This window comes from Myodes glareolus, chromosome 5 (assembly GCF_982192425.1).
Source record: "Myodes glareolus chromosome 5, mMyoGla1.1, whole genome shotgun sequence".
Lineage (NCBI taxonomy): Eukaryota > Metazoa > Chordata > Mammalia > Rodentia > Cricetidae > Myodes > Myodes glareolus.
In genome coordinates, this window is record NC_142030.1 from 61538297 (window position 1) to 61561291 (window position 22995).

General features: G+C 36.5%; 1 protein-coding gene across 10 annotated transcripts in view; it reads left to right on the plus strand.

Annotated features, from left to right (window-relative positions):
* Positions 1–22311, plus strand: part of Prrc2c (proline rich coiled-coil 2C) — a 71603-nt gene extending 49292 nt beyond the window's left edge. For 3 of the 10 annotated variants that reach the window (XM_048421171.3, XM_085688005.2, XM_085688004.2), the window contains exons 21-35: positions 1860–2048; positions 2170–2421; positions 3514–3606; positions 6628–6729; positions 9839–10040; positions 11886–12089; positions 13298–13410; positions 13758–13894; positions 14491–14722; positions 15049–15171; positions 16018–16236; positions 16793–16896; positions 17247–17373; positions 18194–18430; positions 20399–22311. In XM_048421171.3, coding sequence (XP_048277128.3) covers positions 1860–2048; positions 2170–2421; positions 3514–3606; positions 6628–6729; positions 9839–10040; positions 11886–12089; positions 13298–13410; positions 13758–13894; positions 14491–14722; positions 15049–15171; positions 16018–16236; positions 16793–16896; positions 17247–17373; positions 18194–18430; positions 20399–20656 — 2592 coding nt within the window. In that variant the 3' untranslated portion in view covers positions 20657–22311. Of the gene's footprint in view, positions 1–1859; positions 2049–2169; positions 2422–3513; positions 3607–6627; positions 6730–9838; positions 10041–11885; positions 12090–13297; positions 13411–13757; positions 13895–14490; positions 14723–15048; positions 15172–16017; positions 16237–16792; positions 16897–17246; positions 17374–18193; positions 18431–19898; positions 19952–20398 lie in introns of all 10 variants that reach the window. The other 7 variants (XM_048421175.3, XM_048421178.3, XM_085688008.2 and 4 more) reach the window with 6 other exon arrangements.
* The last annotated feature ends 684 nt before the right edge of the window (positions 22312–22995 follow it).

Here is a 22995-nt window from a genome sequence, read left to right on the forward strand (position 1 = left end):
TAACTATATCTAAGATGTTATTGCCTGAGCACAGGTGTTTAAAAGTGCTTAACTGCTCTTGCAGAAGAGACCCAAATTTGACTCCCAGCACCCACGTCAGGTGGGTGGATCATAGTTACCTAGAACTCTGGCATCCATGAACACTGGTACTCAGGTGTACATATTTGTCCACACACAGATCATTATACATGATTTGAGTGGAAATGTTGATTTAGTTAACTCTTAAGTTTATAAGTCTGAACTGAGTCTGATTTGAAGATTTTGTTTGGGAAGTCATTAACATCAGTAGCATTCAAAGTAGTGAGGTTGATTGAAAAGTAAAATGAATTATGAAGGTAGAAAATAGAAAAAGAAATGAAAAATAAGTGAGACTTTCCAGCTCAGAGAAATGTGGGAAGTGTAGATGCCAAGTAATGAGGGAGGCATCTGAAAAGCCAGGAGAAAGAAGGATTTAAAGAAGAGGTGGTTGATCACATGTGTCAGATGCTGCTGATAGAGCAAGTGGTACATGTGCTGAATGAAGTTGAAATCAATGATATAGGGGCCACTGGTGACATTGACATGAACACTGTTAGAATAAAATGTATGTGTGCTGGTGTGGGTGCCCAAAGAGGCCAGAAGTATCCACTACCATCGAGCTGTAGTGCCAGGCTTCTTTGAGCCTGCTGACCGGGTACTAGGAACCAAACATGGGTCAATATGCACAAGGAGTATGTGCCCTTAACCCCTGAACCCTCTGACAGGCCCAGCTGGTACTTGCTTAGCCCTTTGGTTATCTTAGAGAACAAAGGTTACTTCTTCACATATGATTTATAGAGTACTCTTAAATTGGCTTTCTCTAGTAGTTACTGTTGGCCATTCTCTTCATTTAACTGCATATGAGATCTGACTATTTTCTACATCATTAGTCAGTTATAAATTGTTGTGTCATTCTCTTTTAATACTGGCTGAAGAACACTTAACTTCTATAGAAATTTCAGTGTTGGCTAAAGTAAAATTTTGTTCTAAATTATCAATTTTGGCTAGGCTTAAAAGTGACTTTAGTGAAGAAAAGTCATTTGACATGCATAATTATCCACACTAAGTTCAGTAATGTCAAAAAATCACTAATATGAAGTAGCAATTTATGAGTTTCTATAAATGCTTCATGCATCTAGCCTCCTGCATGCTGCCTTCCATCAATCACTGTTCAACTGTTGTGTTCTGGCCTCATTTGCCCTTTGTGCTGTTAACTTTTACACTAACAGTTCCGATTTTTCTGTAACACTTTCTATTGGTAGTTTTCCTTTCCAGTATGTTTTGCTCAGGAATTTCCTCTACCATTCTAAAGTGGCCATTCGTTTAATTCTGTCCTAGCTTTTCTTAATGTCCCCCATCCAACTTTTCTGTCCTTTATTTTATCCAATATCTAAATGATATTGCCTAGCACAAAGAATGTGTCATGTCCAGAAAATTAGCTTTTTACTTAGTAACTTGATTCCATGGGTGTGTATTCCGTCTCACATTCACATAGTACTTTATTTTGTTTTATTTTAGGTTTCTCTCGAAGCAGACTTCCAAGAAATTGTTGATACTGATAATTAATATCTTTCTTTTCCATTTATACTTCTGACATTTGTTGATTTATGTATGTGTTGTACTAATGAAATAACTTGAAGTTTTTCTTGTTTTTTTTTCTCATGATCACAGAACTAGGACTTTGAACATTTAAACTGAAATCTTCTATTCTCTGTTAATATGTAGAAACTTTAAACCAAGCTTCTATCTTGGTATTTATATGTGGAACTATATATGTAATTCAATCAGTTCTGAACTTTATTTATTATAATATACTAAATGTTAAAACATTATTTTATTAGGGAACAAGAAATGGTCAAGAGAATGGTGTTGAAATTGGAATTGACACAATTCAGTTTGGTGCTCCAGCTTCAAATGGGAATGAAAATGAGGTGGTTCCTGTGCTTTCAGAAAAACCAACTGACAAAGCTCCTGAACCTAAAGAACAGCGTCAGAAACAACCACGGGCAGGGCCTATTAAAGCTCAGAAGGTGAGTATTATTTTAAGGAAGATATAATTCTGATATGGACAAAGAAAATTGTTTCAAAATTGAAATTAATTTTTAATAAGTCTTTCATTATAATGTATTTTGTCATAACCATTGACTTTAGCTTCCAGATTTGAGTCTGGTAGAAAACAAGGAACATAAACCTGGTCCCATTGGAAAGGAACGATCATTAAAAAATAGAAAAGTGAAAGATGCCCAACAGGCTGAGCCAGAAGGACAAGAGAAACCCAGCCCAGCTGTGGTCAGAAACACAGACCCTGGAGCAGCAAAAGAAACCAAAGCAGTGTCAGAAATGACTGCTGAAATAGGAGCAATGATCTCAGTGTCATCAGCAGATTATGGCACTGATGCAAAGGTATGCAATGGGAACATCAATCGTGTACATTTTTATGCTAAGCATTGGGTTAGGCTGCTTGTTCTATAGCATATTTTGTGGTGTGCTTTTATATAAATATCTCTTGTAAAATGTTACATTTTAGTAGAAGTTTATTTTGTTGAATAGCTTAAATAGAAAATTATAAGATCAGAATTCTTTCCCTTGACGTTGTAAGCATTTCAAAAATACCTCTGCCTGGTATAGTTTTATCTTGCCTTATATTATAATTCTAAATTTAACAGTGGAACACACTTGGAACAAATCACTGTTTCTATGATTGAACACTAAAAATACTGACTTGCTTTTGGTTTCCACATTGAATGAAAGGTATATATCTTTTGAAATACAATGAATCAGCTTTCTTATGTCTGTGAGTTTAGGATCCATGAACTCAAATCTGGATCAAAAATACTATCCCTAAAATATAGGGGGTAGTTGTTGTTAGGGATTTTTGCTTGCTCGTTTTTTTCTTGGTTTTTTTTTTTTTGACTTTTTAAACTCTTTACATCTGATGACAAAATATTTCATTGTATTACATGTTGTTAGTAATGTAGAGAAGATGGTAGTTTGCATAAATATACTGTATGTAACATTTTATGTGAAAGACTTGAGTATCCATATGTCTGCAGGCCCAGTATGTAACTAGATGTGCCTGTGAAGGCAAGTTATGGGAAGTGACTGGAAACAGATACTTGTATTCACCTGGGACATATGTTGTTTGAAAAAGAAGGAAGATGCAATATTTTTATGTTAATGTTTTAAGTTTTCTCTTTTTAATTGTCCTACTTAAGGGAATTATTCTTGATAATAAGATAATAACTCACAGAAATATTTAATCCTGTTGATAGCTTCCTACTTAGTGCTGTGAAATATGTTTTAAGTATGTGCAAAAGTCTAACAGCAATTGAGATTTTGCACTTGTTAGCCTACTGTTAGTGGATTGAAATTTTAGGGTATAAAGTTTTACGATCTCTTTCCTTCCAAAACAGCTTTACTCTATTCTATTAGATTGTTGAAAGGTGACCTATAAATTTGACTTTAAAAGAACTTCTTTTTGTCACTCCTCCACAGGAGTCTGTCACAGACTATACTACACCTTCTTCTTCTCTGCCGAACACTGTGGCTACTAATAATACAAAGATGGAGGATACTTTGGTTAATAATGTAAGTAACCAATCAGAGATTTGACAGCTTTGGATAGAAACCTGGCTGTCATCTAATACTCTTGTCTTATATACATTGTCATGGCCAACATTTGACTCTTAACAGGAATGAGTTGATAGTAAGTTTGTGTTTATGAGCACTGTAGTAAATATACCTACTAAAATCAACATTAGGCTCTCCCAGCCCCCAAAAGTTAGCAGCTTTCTAAGACTTGCACAAATGCTTGATTGGTTTTTGTTTTTGTTTTTTTTTGGGGGGGGGAGGGGTGAGGCACTCAATCTAGCTTGGCTAAAAAGTTTTGGGTTTTCTTTTATATACTGCAGTTAGTTTTATTTGGTTGGGTAATTTTGTTCACAAATGATACTTTTTTTTTTTTTAAATGATGCAATGAAGCCATACTCACTTAAGGTCATTTTTTCCAAAGAATAAGCATTTCTTTTGAAACTTAAATACATGGACCTGGCTTTGCCAGCATTCCTTTTGTGAAAATTGAGCTATAATATGAACATATGTATTCCAAATTGGATATTTTAAGTCAGTACAGTATATCCTTTTGCCTAGTACACCACAGGTGAAAAATTGTCTAAATTTATTAAGTAACTTGCTGTTGTCATGAGCACAGCATGATTTTGGGCATTGAAAAAGTTTTTTGTATGATCCTCACTTTTGAGAATAAATAAGGGAGAAATCTAATCATCTGGTCTCCTTTTTAAATATAAACTTCTGTAGTAATCGAGCGCTATAACATTTAAATGTTGATTGTTCTTTCCAAAAATACTTTTATAGCTACAGTTGAAAATTTCTTCAAAAGGACTTTATCATTTTCAGTATAAAAATCTTGATTTTTGTCTTATATTTTTCCCTCATGCTGTCTATTCGTCCCTCTAGCATCAAGTATGTGGAATTTTAGAAAGGTGAGCTACATTAGGGGTCAGTTAATTAAAGTTAGAGTCAAATCAAAACACTTCCACTATATAGCGGAGGAAAAGGAATAGAGTGGAATGAATTATACTTGATATTGAGCTTGATTAGCTTGTCCAGCTTTTAGAATTGTAAGATTGCTTCATTGCTCCAAACCTGGAGTCTATCACTCCCCTCTCCACCTTTATGAGAAGAATGTCCTTTGTAATAGGAAACTTAGGAAAAAGAGCTGTTGGTTGGGTTTGAATGCTGGTTCCACTGCTATAGGTTATCAGCCATTAACATTAAAGCAAAGTTTATGCTTTAATTGTGCCAACTTTGCTCATTAAAAAAAAATTGTCATATGTCACATTTTCAGTTGGGCTGCAGTGGCACACGCCTTTGATCCTAGCACTCAGGAAGCAGAGATAGGCGGATCTCTGAGTTCTGTGATTTTGAGTCCAGCCTGGTCTACATAGTGAGTTTCAAGATAGCCAGGGCTACACTAGAGAAACTCTCTCTCTCAAAAAAAATAAATAAATAAAAGTCACCTTTTCAAGAAAGTGTATGATGCTTTCTGCTGGTTTATGATCTGAAGTGTAATTGGGGAAATGTGAATTTTATAATTCTCTATAACATTTTGTCATTGAAAAATATACATGCATACATATATGAATACTTCAGTAGTTTTCATGTGCTCCTAAGATCAATTAGCATGTGACTTTGTATCCTGACAGCTACTTAGGAGTCAGAAATCTAGTCTTGTGAATGGGTGACTGGTCTCCATTTGATTATTAGTAATATATCTAAGGCATTTATAAGAGTAAAACATAATTTGGGTTAGGACTAGTTAACATTCAATTTAGATGCCTTCAATGTTGCTTCTGTGGACCAAATGTGGTAGTGATTCTGTGCTAACTGTAACAGTTTCCCATGGATAAAACTATACATCCTTTTGAGACGTGTTCTGTTGGAAGCTTACTTTTGAAATGTAGAAGTTTTTTGATTTTATACATCTTAGGTTAATTTCTGTTGTGACTTTATGTAGGCTTCTTTTTAGAAAATGTATGTTTATAAGTAGGCTTGAGTGAGTTTATGTGCACCACTTGCTTGTAGGAGTCCCCAGAGGCCGGGAAAAGCTGGTGGATAATCTAGACTGTATTGTTGTGAGACACCAGGAACTACATCTGGGTCCTTTGTAAAAGCAGTAAGCATACTGAGGCATCTCTCCAGCCCCCCAGTACAGGCTTTTCAAATAAATAGCTTAACTTGTGTAGTAGTTAGTATTATCTAATATTAAAATTATTGTGAATTTTGAGTGTTCCACAGAGTTAAGTACAAGTGCCATTTTTTTAAAGAATTCTTGTTAAGTAATAAATGTTTTTGACAGATCTCCATTAGAGACAATCCATAGTATCTCAAAGTGATTTATATATATAAAAAAAAAACCTGAAACCACCCCCAAACCTTTTTTTCCTGAATAGCTGAGTGAATCATCAAAAACAAGCAAAAAACAGTACACATAATAAAATAACAAGATCTAGGGATGATGAAGGGTAAAAGAAAATATGGATAGTGCATAATAACTAATGTTTACAGTATTTGCCACAGTCCTTATACAATAGAATGGTTTGGTATGTGAGGTAAGGGTGTATTATTCCATACTTGGTTCCAGAAGTTGCTCTTGTTCTTGAATCTAATTATAAGAGATTGATTATATTATAGGAAAGAGATTTTCTACCTTTGCATTGCTAGGTTAAATACTCAGGATAAGAACCTGTGGGTCCTCATATATGCTGAAAGTCATACTCCTTAGAACTTGATTGCACAATAATATTAACACCACCTGGGAATTTGTTTTAAATACAAGATTTCGCTTCTAGTATAAAGACCGCTACCTGAGTAGTATGTGCTTTATATTCAAGGCAGGTTCTTTTTTCCTGACAATTTGTGCACACCTAAGCAGAAAATTTTTCTCTTCAGAACTTTAACATAGTTATTGGCCTCTGCAAGCATTGTAACTTAAGTAATCAGATACAACATTTTTAGAGTACATTAGCACTGTGACTGATGGGGCTTTTGCAGCATACTTAGATTGTGATATGTTGACTGCCTTTTCAGGTGCCCCTGCCCAACACCCTACCCCTCCCTAAGAGGGAGACTATACAACAGAGCTCCAGCCTAACTTCAGTTCCTCCTACTACTTTCAGCCTCACCTTCAAGGTATGTACAGCGTCCATCTCCAAGGCTCCTTATTCATTGCTTGCAAGGGGCGTTAAGTCCACAATAATAGCACTGGCAAGGTCTATTGTGCTTGTGAATTTTTTCATTAAAATAGAATTACTGTTTGATTTGTACTTAAATACACAGTACTAACTATGCTAAGAATGCTTTTTTTCTTCCTTATAAGTCATGGATAAACTGAATGCAGGAATGTTTTATGAAAAGCCTGTTAGCAAAAACATACCCGATAAGCAAAATTGTGAGGTTTTGATGGAAGTACTAAAGATTGAACCTGGGACCTCACATCCCAGCCATTTTCTTACTTATTATTTAAACACAGTCTCACTAAGTAGCCCAGCCTGGCTTTTAACTTTGCCCTCCGTTTGCTTCAGCTTCTCAGATAGTGAAGATTACAGGCTATCCTGTGCCACTAGTCTTGGCATTTGCCTTGTTTTTTTCCTCACCAATTTTCATTGTTTTTGACGTATGTTAATTGTTTTATGAGGCAATTACTTGAGGTTATTTTAGATCTCTGATTCACCTTGGGGTGGGTTAGTAGTTAGGGAGAGAAAATACGGGATTTTCTTAAATGTCTTTTATTTATTGGTGTCCTTTTTGTTCCTAATCCTGACAAGCATGGTATTAGCCTCAAAAGGCAGGTTTTCCTGATTGGATTATAGTGAATCTCTGACATTATACAGAAGGGGGAAAAGATCAGTTGTTTTAGTCGTGTTACCAGTCTTCATTTCTAGACTCTCTCTGCTCAACCTCAGGATCACTTTGTGGGAGCATTAATAAAACTCTGAGACTCTGACATAGATGCCTGTTTATTCCCCATTCTCACTGCTGACTGCCACTTCTTGTTGGCCCTCGCTGCTCATTTTCCACTCAGAGGACTATATCTGGGTTCATTACCTTGTTCTATAATTTGATTAAATTTCATTTAAGCAAATATAATGTCTTTATACTTATCTCTGAGTCAGTTAATTCTTTAGAATACTTATTGCGCTTTGTCTTGTACTCATTTTTAACATCCCACAGAGTTAAAATTAAATTAGCTTTACCAGTCTTTACTCTTTAAAAAAAAATATTTATTGAAAAAAATACTTGTAGAAAGTTCTATATGAACATTATTATCAACATGTAAAATAATTATAATTTTGGTAGCCTTGACTTTCCAAAGACAAACTGTTTCCTTGCTGTGTAAGAGGTAAAAGTAAGCCAAATATCTGTGTGGAGTCTAACCCATGCCATAATATTTGCCTACAGCTGAAAAGACATAATATTCTCTCAAAATTCCTGCCACACCAAAATGTCAGGTTACTGTTAGGATGGTCAACAAACTTAAGTTCCTTACAAGATGTTTTGTTTTACAACAGGTTTTAATGAAGATCAAAAGTTGACGTATCCTAGATATGTAGATTATTTTATTTTGTAAGAAATCTCTGAGTTAATAAAAAATTACGTCGTTAGACTTTTCTCTCATCACATTATATATGGAGAATCTAGAGCTTAAATAGCATTGAATACACATCAACAAAGCCAGTCTTCTGTCAGAAGTTAGACAGAAACCTCAGTTGTCCCTTAAGGGATGGAGGTGGTGCCATAAACCTGACTGGGTTCCATCATTCAGAACAACTAATGAGAAACTTAACTAAAATACTATAGTACATATTCTGAGTAGGAGCTCAAATATAGGCAGTGTAGGAGCAGAGAGGTCTCTGGAGGTGCCATTCTAGGATTTAGGAAGGATCTCAGAATTGTAGGAGTAGGGGGCCAGGTTCCAGTACCATCCCACCCTCCACAGCTTTTATTTTAGAATAAAGTACACTTGAATTGTTTGTGAGAAATATATGTGTGTCCTTAAACATAAAGGAGTTGTACAGTTTGAGTGTTTTATGATGAGAGTCGGCATATGTGTTTTTTAAAGGTGATATGATAAAGTACATATTAAGGGGGCACACACCTTTAATCCCAGATCAGACAGATCTCTGAGTTTGAGGCTAGCCTGATCTACAGAGTAAGTTCCAGGACAGCCAGGGCTACACAGAGGAACTGTCAGGGGCAGGGAGGGGACATTTAGAGATTGGCATTTTAAAGGCTAACATATTAGTAGTATTAAAGATATTACTTCTTACAAATCATCTTAGATATTATTGTGGGTTTGTTTTTTTGGTTTTTTGGTGGGTTTTTTTTTTGTTTGTTTTTCAGCCCAAAATTTTCTCTGGTAGTACTAAAAAGCTCATAGCCTTGGTGGAGGGATCTTCCTCTGCTCTCCAATTCAGAATTCACTAGATACCTAAAATTATTCAACATTTGAACAATAACTGGTCTAAATTGATAATTTGCTGTAAGAGAAAATGAAATAGATGCTGTATCTGAAATTTTAATATTAAAAAGCTTAAGAAATGGATATGGTGGCATTTGTATACAGAGATAAAAGTAGTTCAGAGTCTTCCTCTAGTACATGAGTACTGTGCTACAGTGGAAACAAGTCAGAAAAGGATATGTATTAGTGAGGGTTTCTATATATTATTTCAATTACAGATATATTGTCTTAAATTAACTGTTAACCAAATTAATACTGCCTTTTTGTTTTTACATTTTTAAATGGAGCTAGTAGAAAAATACAAGTCGCATATGTGGTATCTGAAAGTTAGTGAACAATGCTGCTCAAACATGAAGATATAATTCTGTCTTTTAATAAATGATGGTACGAATAAGCCAGGGTCACAAATACAAATTACTACAGACCGTATACTAGCCTAAAATTTTGTCCTATTACATTGCCATCTGTATTTCAGAAGTATTGGTTTTAAAAGGAATGGAGCAAGAAAAGGTGTTTCACATTCTTTCTATTATATTAGTAGGTAGGTGGAGCCATTTGTGTTTGGATAAATGCTTTGGCTATAGTTCATTGTGCATTTCTTACTGCTTTCAAGAAATTCTGTTTTAAACTAATAATAACCCTTAGGGTGAGAAAGCAAGTAAAAAGCTTAAGCCCTCTGACACTATTGGAAATCTCTATACTGGGATATGGAGGGTGTGGTCTTTTGGGTTTTCTTTGTTTTTCATTTGTTTGCTTTAACAGAAGACTCTTTTATTGTAGATGGAGTCTGCGCGTAAGGCATGGGAGAATTCTCCGAATCTAAGGGAAAAGGGGTCTCCAGTTACTTCTACAGCACCTCCAATTGTGAGTGGAGTCAGCAGTAGTGCCAGTGGACCAAGCACTGCTAATTACAACTCTTTTTCCAGTGCATCGATGCCTCAGATCCCTGTTGCTTCAGTCACTCCCACAGCATCATTATCAGGTAGAAGCTGTCATAGCTTTCCTTACATATCTATTTTGTGTGCCGCACTGAGGAGTGAACATAGTTGTCTAGTGTACCGTAGACAAACACTATACCTCCGAACTGCACTCCCATTCCCTGAGCAGAAGGTCATTCTTTAGGAAAACTACTCTCCTCTTGCCTGTTCTCTTATTTGTCTCTCAGAATATTAATGTGACTATTTTATTGATTGCTTAATAGAAAACATTTTGCTGCATCCTCCCTCATTGATTTAAAAAAAAAAAAGGTACCTAAATTTTTTTTGTTAAGTTCATCTTTTTGTTGTCATTTTTAACTATATCCAAGTAATTTAAAACCAAGTGGAGAAATGTAAACTTCCATAGCTTTCCCCCAGTATATATCTGGTTTAGTGGTGCTAATGGAGTGAGCTACATCTTCTAATGGTGGGTTAGGTGGTCATGTTTGTGCTGTTTAAGTAGGGCCTGAACTTAGAATGAGCTCCATCCTTTCTTACAGTTCTGCACAATTGCCGACTTAGAGGCTTTGTAGTTCTTAAAGAATGGCAAAGGACCAGGTGGTAGTGGCACACGCCTTTAATCACAGCACTCAGGCAGAGGATCTTAGTGTGTTCAAGGCCAGCCTGACCTACAGAACAAGTTACATAACAGCAAGGGCTGTTACACACAGAAAACCCTGTCTTGATAGCAAAACAAAGAATAGCAGAGGTTTCTAAATGCTTGACTTCCAGGATAGCACATTCTTTTTACTTTTCCTAAATGCAACCATGCTGCTTCTGTTGAAAACAAAGTTTATTTCCCTGATGTTTCCACAGCAGTGGGAAATGGATAGAGTGTATATCCTATATGGTATTGTTTTTCCATATTATGCCACATAGTGTGCTAATTTTGAGATCTCACTCCACCACTGGTGTTTGGGCTCACCTATACCTATTTTTATGTTGTCTGTGGTTGATGTATTTAGACAAACCCAATGTAGGCATGGTAGCACACACCTGTGATTTCAGCACTTGAGAGATTGAAGTAGGGAGATTGGAAATTTGAGGCCAATCCAGGCAAGTGCAGTGTCTTGAAAGAAAAGACCTCAGAGATGATTCCTGTATTGTAATGCTGTGCCAAACAATGCTCAATTGTATCTTTGTCTTTCTTTAGAACTTGTCCAGTCGTTCCTCACTACCCATTTGTCCATTAAAACATCTTAATAGACTTACTTGAATTCTCATATACTTCAGTGGAAATTAATATAAAACATACAAGATTGGGGTAGGATGGCTTTAATGTTCCCCAGTCTTTCTTTGGAATCCAGTGAGTGACATCCTTTCTCTAGGTCTAGCTACCTCTGCTTGTTTAGTTGAACAATTAGTAACAAGGATAAAAGTCTGTCCTTACTTTGTAGAGAAATGACTGGTTTTTTGATGTTGGAGGTTTTTTTGTTTTGTTTTGTTTTGTTTTTTGAGGGGAGGTTTGGGTTTTTGTTGGTTTTGTGTGTGCCTGTGTCTGTCCTCTCCTTTTCAAGGCAGGGTCTCTTGTATTCTTGACTGGCCTGTAACTCTTTGTAGATGAGAGTATGATTCTGCCTCCACCTCCTGAGTTTAGAGATCACAGGAACTCCGTGCTAGAATTACAGGCACATGCCACCATGACTGGTTTATGGAGTGCTGGGGATACAGTGCATGCTAGGCAAGGACCTCTATCAACTCAACTCCATTGCCAGCCCCTGAGACATTCCAGTCTTCTCATAGTTTTAGTTTGTGGTTGCTGTAATACTTAATGTCCATAGGACCCATAGAACCAGAAACATAAGTATGAAGAATAAACATGCTGTATTTTCTCCCTTCTTCAAATACAGGAGCCGGTACTTACACTACCTCTTCTTTGAGTACAAAATCTACAACCACATCGGACCCTCCTAATATCTGTAAAGTAAAACCCCAACAGCTGCAGACAAGCAGCCTTCCTTCTGCAAGTCATTTTTCACAGTTAAGCTGTATGCCTTCCCTTATTGCCCAGCAGCAGCAGAGTCCACAAGTTTATGTGTCTCAGTCGGCAGCAGGTAAGATTTCTAGGTTTGGTTACAGGAATTTTGAAAGTGAAGACTTGTCCTTTTTTTCTTCATAACCCTTTCAAGCTTGTGGGGTTTTTGTTTGTTTGTTTGTTTGTTTTTGTTTTGCATGTGCTTTCCAAATGTCCTTTTGTGCATTTGAATCCTATTCCTCACAAAAAGAACTCTAGAACTTTTAGAATGGATATATCTGTGTGTTTCTCCACATTTGAATCCTATTTTTCATAACAAGAACTCTGGAACTTTTAGAAAGAATATATGTGTGTCTCCACTTTTGTCCTGTACATTTATGATAAATTAGTCATATATTAGTCTTTTACTTTGCAAAAGAATTTGTGGATGTCTTTCTGTTTCACGAAAATCACCAAACTCTCTTAAAAAGTTCTTGGTAAAGAGAACATTAAGAACAGCAAAAATTAAAAATGTTGTTTTGGTGACGGTTACAGTGGTCATCAAAAATACTTAAACTCACTGATTGTTTAAATTTTGAATAATAGAAAGTGAAGCTATTTCTTGGCATTCATAAGAGGATTTTTAGTAGTTAGCATGTTAATATCTAATATTTAAAGATATTAGATTACTAGTAATGCATAAAGCATATGAATTGTCAGTTCTTCCTTCCAAGATTTGTGTGTTAATGTATATTGACTTTTATAGATAAGAATTTTGATTTCTGTCTGATAAGTTTAAGGGTATTTCTTTGACTATTAGGTATAATAGCCACAAAAATAGTATGCATATTACTACACAAAAACAGTAAATCAAAAATTTGTATATTTAAAATCTATATCAAACATTTTAATTATTATTAAATACTAATTGTTTTGAAATATGTTACCCTATTGTAGTCAGTTTAAAATTAGAGTGGCTTTGCTGGTTCAGTGGTTAGGTTCAATTTTTGTGTGAAATGTTTCCAGTACACAGCCAATTGAGAACCTGTGGGTATCTATTTTACATGACCCAGTAGTACCAGTTTTACAGTGTTAGTGACATGCACTTCTCTACTAGAAGTTCTGTCTTTTTACGTTTGTACTTTTTCTGTAACTGTTCAATTTCAGAGGGCTCACATTTGAAATCAGCTACAAAATCTTTTTTTTGTTGTTGCTGTAAGCAATGTGGTTTACTGCTTGGAAAATTCTGAAATTTAGGCAATACTGTTTTTTTGTTTTGGTTTGGTTTTTTCCCCTGATGGTGTGTAGCTCAAATCCCAGCTTTCTACATGGACACAAGTCATTTATTTAATACCCAACATGCACGATTGGCTCCACCATCCCTGGCTCAGCAACAGGGCTTCCAACCAGGCCTCTCTCAGGTAAACATTTTAATCCTGTATTACTTGACACTTCTGTGGTTGTAGCAGTTTAGCTTGATTTCTTTACAATACGTTTACTTAAAATTCCACTTTGGATTATCTTGTGGATAGGCTATTAGCGAAACTTGGAAAATATTTAATTCCCCAAGATACCAGAACTTAATAGTTACCAGTATGCAGTAAGTCATAGATTAAAAAGAAAACTGGTTTTAAAGGGAGAGTTCATATATACCATAAATGTTTTATTTTTATGTCTGAAGTTTTGTTGTTTTTATTTTCCCAGTCTTGTGATTTCATGTATGAAGTTTGCGTCTGTTATATATGCACCATTTTTGTTGTTATTGCAGCCAACGTCAGTTCAACAGATTCCAATTCCTATCTATGCCCCACTGCAAGGGCAGCATCAAGCCCAGCTGAGTTTGGGAGCTGGACCAGCAGTTTCCCAGGCTCAGGAATTATTCAGTTCTTCAATTCAGCCATATAGGTAAAGTGCCTTAAAATTTTGTTGTATTTTTGATATTATAGTTGCAGATTATGTAGTATCTAGTGCTAATTCCTTTTTCCCCAAACCCTAGGGTACCGTGTTATAAAGTAAATAATTAAGAATGTTCATTATATTAAAAAAATAATAAAAAAAAAGAATGTTCATTATATGTTACAACCCTGTCTTTGGTGATTTCAGCTAGGCCTTACTTTTCATTTGTTTTGTACATGGTTCAGATACAGTTTTCATAACCCGTGGGGAGCTGTCTTGAGCTGCTCTTATCTAGGCATGGTGACTCACACTGGTCTTAAAGACCATGTGTGTGTTTGTGTAAGAGGTAAAATGTAAACTGTTGTTGCTAAGAGTAGGCTTTTGTATGAGAAATTCTGGTGCGTGCAGAACTATAGTCTTGAAACAAGTGGCCACATTGTCTTCTCTACTTCATTACTAATTAGAGAGGAGAATACTTGGTCATTTGAGAATCTTGTTAAGTTTTTCAAATTCTAAATAAAATTTATGACTAACATAAATACTTTATGTTTTATAAATATATAAATTTATACTAACATAAATACTCCTGCTTAATACGTACATAGATCGCAGCCAGCTTTTATGCAAAGCAGTCTGTCGCAGCCTTCTGTGGTCCTTTCTGGTACGGCTATCCACAACTTCCCAGCTGTCCAGCACCAGGAGCTTGCCAAGGCACAATCAGGTCTTGCCTTTCAGCAGACTTCAAATACTCAGCCTATCCCTATACTGTATGAGCATCAGCTGGGGCAGGCATCAGGACTAGGAAGTTCTCAGCTGATTGATACACATCTTCTTCAGGTAAGGAATGCTTGCTTACTCGTGGTGTTCTTAATGGGCTTTTGTTTATTTAATTCAGATTCTTTTAAGCACATAAAAATCTTTTTCTGTTGTTTTTGGTTTGTGGTTTCTTTCTCTGTATCCCTGGCCATCCTGAAACTCACTCAGTGTAACAAGCTGGCCTCAAACTCAGAGAACTGCCTGCTTCTGCCTACCAAGCACTGGGACTGAAGGTGTGCACCACCACACCCAGCTAAGATCTTCCCTTTTAGAATAATCATGTTGATACAGATTGCATGGAAACTTCCTTCTGAGTTTTTCTTCTGCTTTCTTGTATATTTTTCTAGGCAAGAGCCAATCTTACCCAGGCCTCAAATCTTTATTCTGGACAAGTACAGCAGCCTGGTCAGACAAATTTCTATAACACTGCCCAATCACCAAGTGCTCTCCAGCAGGTAAACTATGGCATGGTAAATTTCCTCAATTTTTTTTTATATTATTCTTTGTATTGCTTTTGTTATTTTTTGGAATTTTTTATTGAACCAAGATAGAGGAAGTGGTTTTCAAACTTCACTGAAATGTTTTGGAGGTTACATTAGAAGTGGACGGTGCTTCATTCAGTCCTGTACCAACCAGCTCTTCACTATACCTCTGCCTCTAATTCTAATTTTACTTTTACATTTTTTTTAAAAAACTGAGATTCCTTGTAATAGTTTATAAGAGAAGAATCCATGAATATAAAAGTTTGAAAACCGTTTTTTCAAGAATGTAATAAGTGATATACCTATTAGAGTTAGAGGTGAGAGAAGACTCTACACAGGTTACTATAATACTATGTGCTATAGAGAGTGGCAGTAAGGATAGCACCTTAACTGTATGAATACAATTAGATGTTCAATGGACATAACACATGACAGAAGCTAGAGAAGTGTGAGTCATTAATCCTTTGGTTTGCCATTGCTATGGCAATATATATATTCATAATACCTTACAAACAAAAGCTTTTTGTATGAAAACTAAGAAGTTCTTTTTATTAAGAACTCTCGGTTTGACCAAGCATGCAAATAATACGACAGTTTTGGTGGTGGGAACTTTTGCTACTTTAATTGTATATTGTTTATTTGGCATATGCTCTGTGAGTATCTTCAAAGTTATTTGATGAAAATATTTTTATGTTGTTAAAAGTATTTGAAGATCTATGTGTATACATTTAGATAGATATATATATATATACACACACACACACACACACACACACACACACACACACTAATTATAAGCAAATGATTACAGTTTCCGTTTGCTTCTTTTTGTAGGTTACAGTACCTTTACCTGCATCTCAGCTTTCCTTGACTAATTTTGGATCTACGGGACAGCCTCTCATTGCTTTGCCTCAGACTCTTCAGCCCCAATTACAGCACACAACACCACAAGCACAGGCTCAGAGTCTGAGCCGTCCTGCACAAGTAAGCCAGCCTTTCAGAGGACTAATCCCTGCTGGAACACAGCATAGTATGATGGCAACTACAGGAAAGGTAAGTGATACTTGGTTAGTGTATATAAGAGATGTGTATGTTGTACTTGTACACAAAAACATAGGTGTGCACACACAATAAAACAGATGTAACTATAAAAGGGCTGTAAGATGACTCATCGGGTAAAGTCCCCCGTTGCCAAAACTTAAGACCTCAGTTCAATCCCAGGGTTTCAAGGGTGAAGGAGAGAACTGATAACTCACAAAATGTCCTGACCTCCATGTTCAAGGTGAGGAAGTGTGCACACACTGAATAAATAACATAACTAATGTATGATATTAATAAAACATCAGTTTTTACAACCCCTCAGAAAACCTCACGTGCATATGTGCTTGTGTTTTTCTTACATTATTTGCTACTTTTTTAATATTCCCTGTTTTTGTCTAATAATAAAGAACTTAGAATTTTTTATAGAAATGTTAGTATATGTCTCACTTGACTTTGAATTTTGAAACCAGATGGAGGATTTTATAGGTTAGCCATCACATATAAGACACAAAGTACAACACTTAGCTTATGGAAAGGAATGTTACCTTTATTTTGTGTGTTTTCTCAGATGTCTGAAATGGAACTAAAAGCCTTTGGGAGTGGCATTGATATCAAACCAGGGACACCTCCAATTGGTGGTCGGAGTACCACGCCAACGTCTAGTCCTTTCCGGTAAGGTGGACATGTAAATTTGCTTAGGAAATTGAAAAATAACTGAAAAAATTTTTTTGAGAATTCAGTTGTTTATCACCTAATGTTTTATCAGTCCCATGTTAAGCAGAAGTGAATACGAAAATTATTTTGTTAATTTTATCTACAATGTTAAGCCTGTATTTTAGAAGATCCTTTAATATAAGTGTAGCAACACTATCTCACCTTGGCTTTTCTTAGTAGTGCAACCATTGAGCTTTGTTTGTTTCAATTAACAACTAAATATGATGGAAATACAAAAGAAAATGTCTTTGAAAATCTAACAGCATTTACTTGGCACTGCTCTACTGACGAGTGACTTCTTTTCCAAGGGCTACTTCAACAAGTCCAAACAGCCAGTCTAGCAAAATGAACAGCATTGTGTATCAGAAGCAGTTCCAGTCAGCCCCTGCCACAGTGAGAATGACGCAACCATTTCCTGCACAGTTTGCACCCCAGGTAGGCAGATCCGAGGGAGAATGAGCCTAGTGTTGTAGAGTGGTGGCTAATCTGACTAAGGTTGTGGTTTTATAATAATAACATAGGTGACCCGGCTAAGATGTGCTCCTTTGAATGAAAACTTGTCTGGTTTAACAGTGAATGTGTACTGCTCAGCTGTATTCATTTATTTTTATGAATAGACAGAGGCAGTAGTTGTTTTAAAGCAGACGGTAGCAATACTCAAGATTTCCCCACACAGCTCTGACAGTTTGAGTCCTATTCCTTTTGTCTTTTTTGAAGAAGTTGTCAGTGAAGGGTCCCAGTGCTTAAGTTTTCCATGCCTAACGTGGGTTTTTGTTTTTGTTATCTGTGTAGTTGAAGTAAGATTTTTCTGAATGTTTTAAATAAATGTGTAAATATGTTTGCTTCTCCTTCCCCTACTGCTTATATTGAAGATTAAGAATAACTTAGGCTAGAATTGGTTCTTACGAAACACACTTGTCAAGTTACTATTATTTTGCTTTCAGATTATGTTAGATTAGAAGTGTGCTTTTCTGCGGTTGTTCCATTAAAGACCCCATGGTCCTAATTATTTATAGCCTCCAATCTCCCCCATACAATTTGCAGCTGAAGTGCCAAAGCATGCTTTGCCTAATTTTTCCTGTTAAACTTTATAAGCATGACCTGTTTGTTATTTGTCCTTATTAATGGAATGGCACGATCCAAAAACTTTGACTGGCAGAATGGGCACAGATTTACTCTGGGATAAGCCAACCTAGTCTGGTTGGCTTTTTTTTTTTTAACAGTTCAATGTTGTATGTTTTGTTTTTTCACTCAGATTCTCTCTCAGCCTAACCTGGTCCCTCCATTGGTAAGAGCCCCACATACTAACACCTTCCCAGCGCCTGTACAGAGGCCACCAATGGCACTGGCCAGTCAGATGCCTCCTCCGCTGACCACAGGCCTCATGAGCCATGCTCGTTTGCCACATGTAGCCAGGGGTCCTTGTGGATCACTATCTGGAGTCAGAGGTAATCAGGCCCAGGCTGCGTTGAAGGCTGAACAAGATATGAAGGTTAGTACAGTGTTAACAGCCACCAGAGCAAGAATCTGTCTCTGAACCATGTCTTAAAATGCCTCTGGATTCATAACCATATATCCAGGCATTCATTGTCTGTATAAGACTTAACCAAGCTAACTACTGTTATTTGTGCACCCCTCCCCATTTTTTTCTCCCTTCCATCCTTACCTTTTCCTCCTTTTATGAACCTCCCTTTGCCACTGTAGTCAGAAATCAAATTAACTTTTAAACTATCCAAATGTATTGCTTATGAAATACGTGTTTGAGGGAGATCTGAGTTTGGATGCAGTATTTTTAAGTATTAAAAAATGTAATATAGATTGTTTATTATAGGTTACCCCATTTTATTTCTTTCCCTTTTTTTCTTTTCCCTCCCTGGCCTCCCCTCCCCCACCCAAGTATAATACATAATCATGGTTTTGTGAACTCTGAAATGGGTAAGATGTGTTAGCTATCTTGATTTTTATTTCTTCACAAGTTATTTGAGTAATTTTCATCTCAAAACTGTTTTCCACAACTTTTTTTTTTATTATTAACCTCCCACCTGAGGTGGCTGTGTTCCAGAATGCAGTTAGTTATAGATGAAGAACTCAGAAAAGCACTTTGGGATCCTTCATGATAAAAGGCACAAATAAACTTGGGTTTGCTGAGACCATTAGGAGTCTGTGTGGGGACAGTTCTCGGCATAAATTTTACCCATCTACCTGTATAACCAGTTAGGGTTTGTTTCTGTAATTACTTTAGGGTTGACTTTAAGAAAAGTGATTTTACTTGTTTAATCACGACATGGATTAGACTAGACTAGAGAAAAGACTAGTGCTTACAAGCAGCAACATGTGCACAGTGATGCTTTACTCTGAATTAGAAACATGTTTGTGATAATACTAATTAAAGAATTTGACTAAGTTTCTTGGTTGATATCCTTTGTGTTTCTAATGCCGAGTAATCAAATTCAAAGGCTACCCTTTAGGAGAACTCTTATGGCACATCACTTAGTTTTACTAGGCTTTGTGCCTACGGTTTCCATCTGTTTGTTACTACTAAAAGCACTAGCACCCAAAGCTTTGTAGATTGTGTGGCCTTCTGCTCCTGGCTACTTCCCACTTAATTTTAAAACATTTCTCGTGTTAGAAATGTCCTTAGAGCTTAATATTATTAGTGGGATGGGAGTATACAAATTTCTTATATTGTTTTTAGATCTTTAGATAGTATAGGTTGGTTACCTGTAGAACATGAAGGAGTTTTTGTTGTTGTTTTGTTATGTGCAAGAGGGGTAGAAAGCTAAGTTTTAATTGTATATTGTTATAGTACTATAATTTACAGATTAACGTAAGTATATTCTTTGGGGCACGTAGTCAATGAAACTAAGATTATTTACCAGCTCAGAATGTGGTAGGAGCTATCAGAACTTAGTGATCGAGTGAAGTTGTAGTTACTAATTTCTGATGCTCTTCCCCTGCAGAAGAGAGCTGTGGGAAGAGGACTCAGCCACAAGACATTTGGTCCTAGGTGTTGGTAATGCCACAATATAAGTGCTTCCTTTTCATTTTATTGTAGACCACATATTGATAACTAGAAGTTTTAAGTGTTACATTACATGTATGTTTTCAGATTTGCAAGCAGCCTCCCTGAATAAAGTTTAGTATCAGTGAGCTGCCCCCCAAAAAAAAAAAATAGGAACCAGCAGCAATGTGTATTTTATTGTTTATAAGAGGGCAGATGCTAGAAAGATGGTGGGAGGTGGTCTTGCTTCAGGATTTTTTTTTAAAATCACATAGAAGATAGAAGATAGGAAGAAGCCTATGCATTAAAAACTGAAAGATCAATGGGGCCAAACCAACTTAGGGAAAAACTGATTTTTGTGACTGGTACAAAAATTTGAACTGAGATTGATTTGACAGGCTTTGGTAATGTTAGGTGATGTTGCAGTATTTTCAGTTCTTATTTTCTTATTTTTTTAAGGCAAAACAGAGAGCAGAGGTTCTTCAGTCCACGCAACGGTTCTTCTCTGAACAGCAACAGAGCAAACAGATAGGAGGCAAAGGCCAGAAAGTGGACAATGATTCAAGTAAACCTCCTGAAACACTGACTGACCCACCTGGTGCCTGTCAGGAAAAAGTAGAAGAAAAGCCACCCCCTGCACCCACCATAACCACCAAGCCTGTCAGAACTGGACCAATCAAACCTCAGGCGATCAAAACCGAAGAAACAAAATCTTAAAAGCTTTGGTTTATTGTGGGTGGGTGGGCAGGGAAAATGAAGTCAAACAATGCCAGCAGCCACGGCGGTAAAATGGTCTGTGATATTATCCTGTGGTGAGCTTGAAGATGCACAAGGAGCATAGAACATTTTACACTGATAGAGCTGCTACACCAGTTAAGATGAGGCTTTACAGGCTTGCACCTACTATGTAACATTTGTTTGGTTGACAGGCATCGCCAGTCGGTTTATATACAAGTATGTGCACACATCTATAAGTGCATACAGTTTAGATCTAAGGAGCTTTATGATTAAATGAAACACCAGAAATAGGAGGAAAATGATACCACAGAGTGGCTCGGTTGGACACTGGGTGGTCCCCATTGATATATCAGCTGTGGTTCTTTTACTCCCTTGTGTTCTTTGGATGTGTCTGTGGCATTTCTAGGCTTGAAAGTAAAATGATGCTAACTGGTGCTGGATAGAGGAGCCTTATTTTTTATTACGGCAGCTTGTTATTTTTGTAACATGGTGATTTGGTTGAACACAATAAAGTACTGAAGTAACTGATCTCCCCTTCTTCCTGGATGAGTGAGCAGATGATTAAATATTGATGTCAGCATCCTTGAGTATATTCAAATGAGCAACATTTGACTTCTGCTTCTGTTTAAAATGATGCTGTGTTTTGATTGTGGTCCGAAGCTTTGAAGCACTACTTGGCATCCCCTTCCTTCTTTGGAGGTCTCACAATTCAAACATAACACATTTGATAAAGTGTTTGTAAGGTGAGGTCTTGCTTGTCTCCACTAGGTCATCTTCATATGAATCCAGTGGTTGTAGAGTTTTGTTTTAGGAGTAATTTTTTTTTCTTTTTCTTTTTTAATAACGGTTTTTAGCTGATATTCATGGAAAGAATGAATCATTAGAACTGTGCCACTAGTGAAACGAAATCGTATCTAAAAGTGTGTTTCTTTACAGAGCTGTGTCATACCATCCTTTGGGCCCTCTGCTGGAACAGTAGAATCAAGTCTCAAATCCTGCCTTTTCAATTGTATCCTCCAGTATTGTAGATGTAGGACAGCACTGTATCATACCTCTGTGAATGTAAAATAGCTTGTCCCTGCTTTATGATACATAGTAGTGACCGTGCTTTATCAGAGCTGTTTTTAATGATGTTGCTCAGAATGTTTTCTTTCCAGATGATGATTGAGAAGCTAATTTAAAAAAAAATATATATGGTGCCAGGTACCACAAGAGTAACAGAACTGTGCCGTTTTCTGGGATTTTGTTTTTTACTTTTTTTTTTTTAATGGAGTGTGCTGGATGTCTCTACAATTTTGTTCAAATGACTGCAGAACCTGGAAAAGCTGTTGCTGCTATTGATGCATAACATACTGCTATTATTGGTCTTTTTATATAAATATAAATATATATATACATATATATAATTTGAATTTTTGGAAACTTTAGCTGTGCTGTCAACTTTGGAAAAGAGTATCCCAGTTTACCGTGTTGAGTTGGCATTGTACAGAAATTAACAGCCATATTGGTGTAGAAATGTTGAACTTAATTTTTTTTCCCATTTGTACAGGGGTAACGCACTGTATTAAATATGTAAGGTCTTATCTACGTGGGTTTGATTACAAAAACTAATAAAGTATTCTCTAAATAATGAATCTTGAAGCTTCTAATTCATTCCAAAATCTGAAGCAAAGCTTGTTAATGTGCCAAAGACCATAATCGATGCATTTACACGCTAGTTGGTGGTGGCACACGCCTTTAATCCCAGCACTCAGGAGGCAGAGACAGGTGGATCTGTGTGAGTTCCAGGCCAGCCTGGTCTACAAGTACTAACTAGTTCTAGGATAGGCTCCAAAGCTACAGAGAAACCCTGTCTCAAACAAACAAACAAACAAGTTCATTTACACTGTAGAGGGAAAAAAAGATTTGTCATCTGAATTTTCCATGAGTTAAAAGAATTTTGAGGCTTATTCAATATCAGTATTGTTGTGGATGGTAATAGTTATGGCCCCCTTTTCTCAGGTTAATCAAACTTTGGAAAATGGAAACAAGAACTAGGAGTATAAAGGTTATTCTCAGCTGGGTAGCAAGTTTGAGGTCCAACCTGGGCTGTATGAGACCCTGTGATCGGAGCAGGGGAGGGACACCTAGAGAGCTGGGCATGGTGGCATGGGCCTTGAATCCTAGCTCCCAGGATTAGGGCTCTGGGAGATTTTGTTTATTCCTCTCTGTAGGACATGTGATTTCTAGACCTTTAGCAGAGTTAGTCACTAAGTCATTAATAATGTATTGTGGAATACTCAGACATTGACTGAGTTTCCTGGTCTGTGGTTTTATAA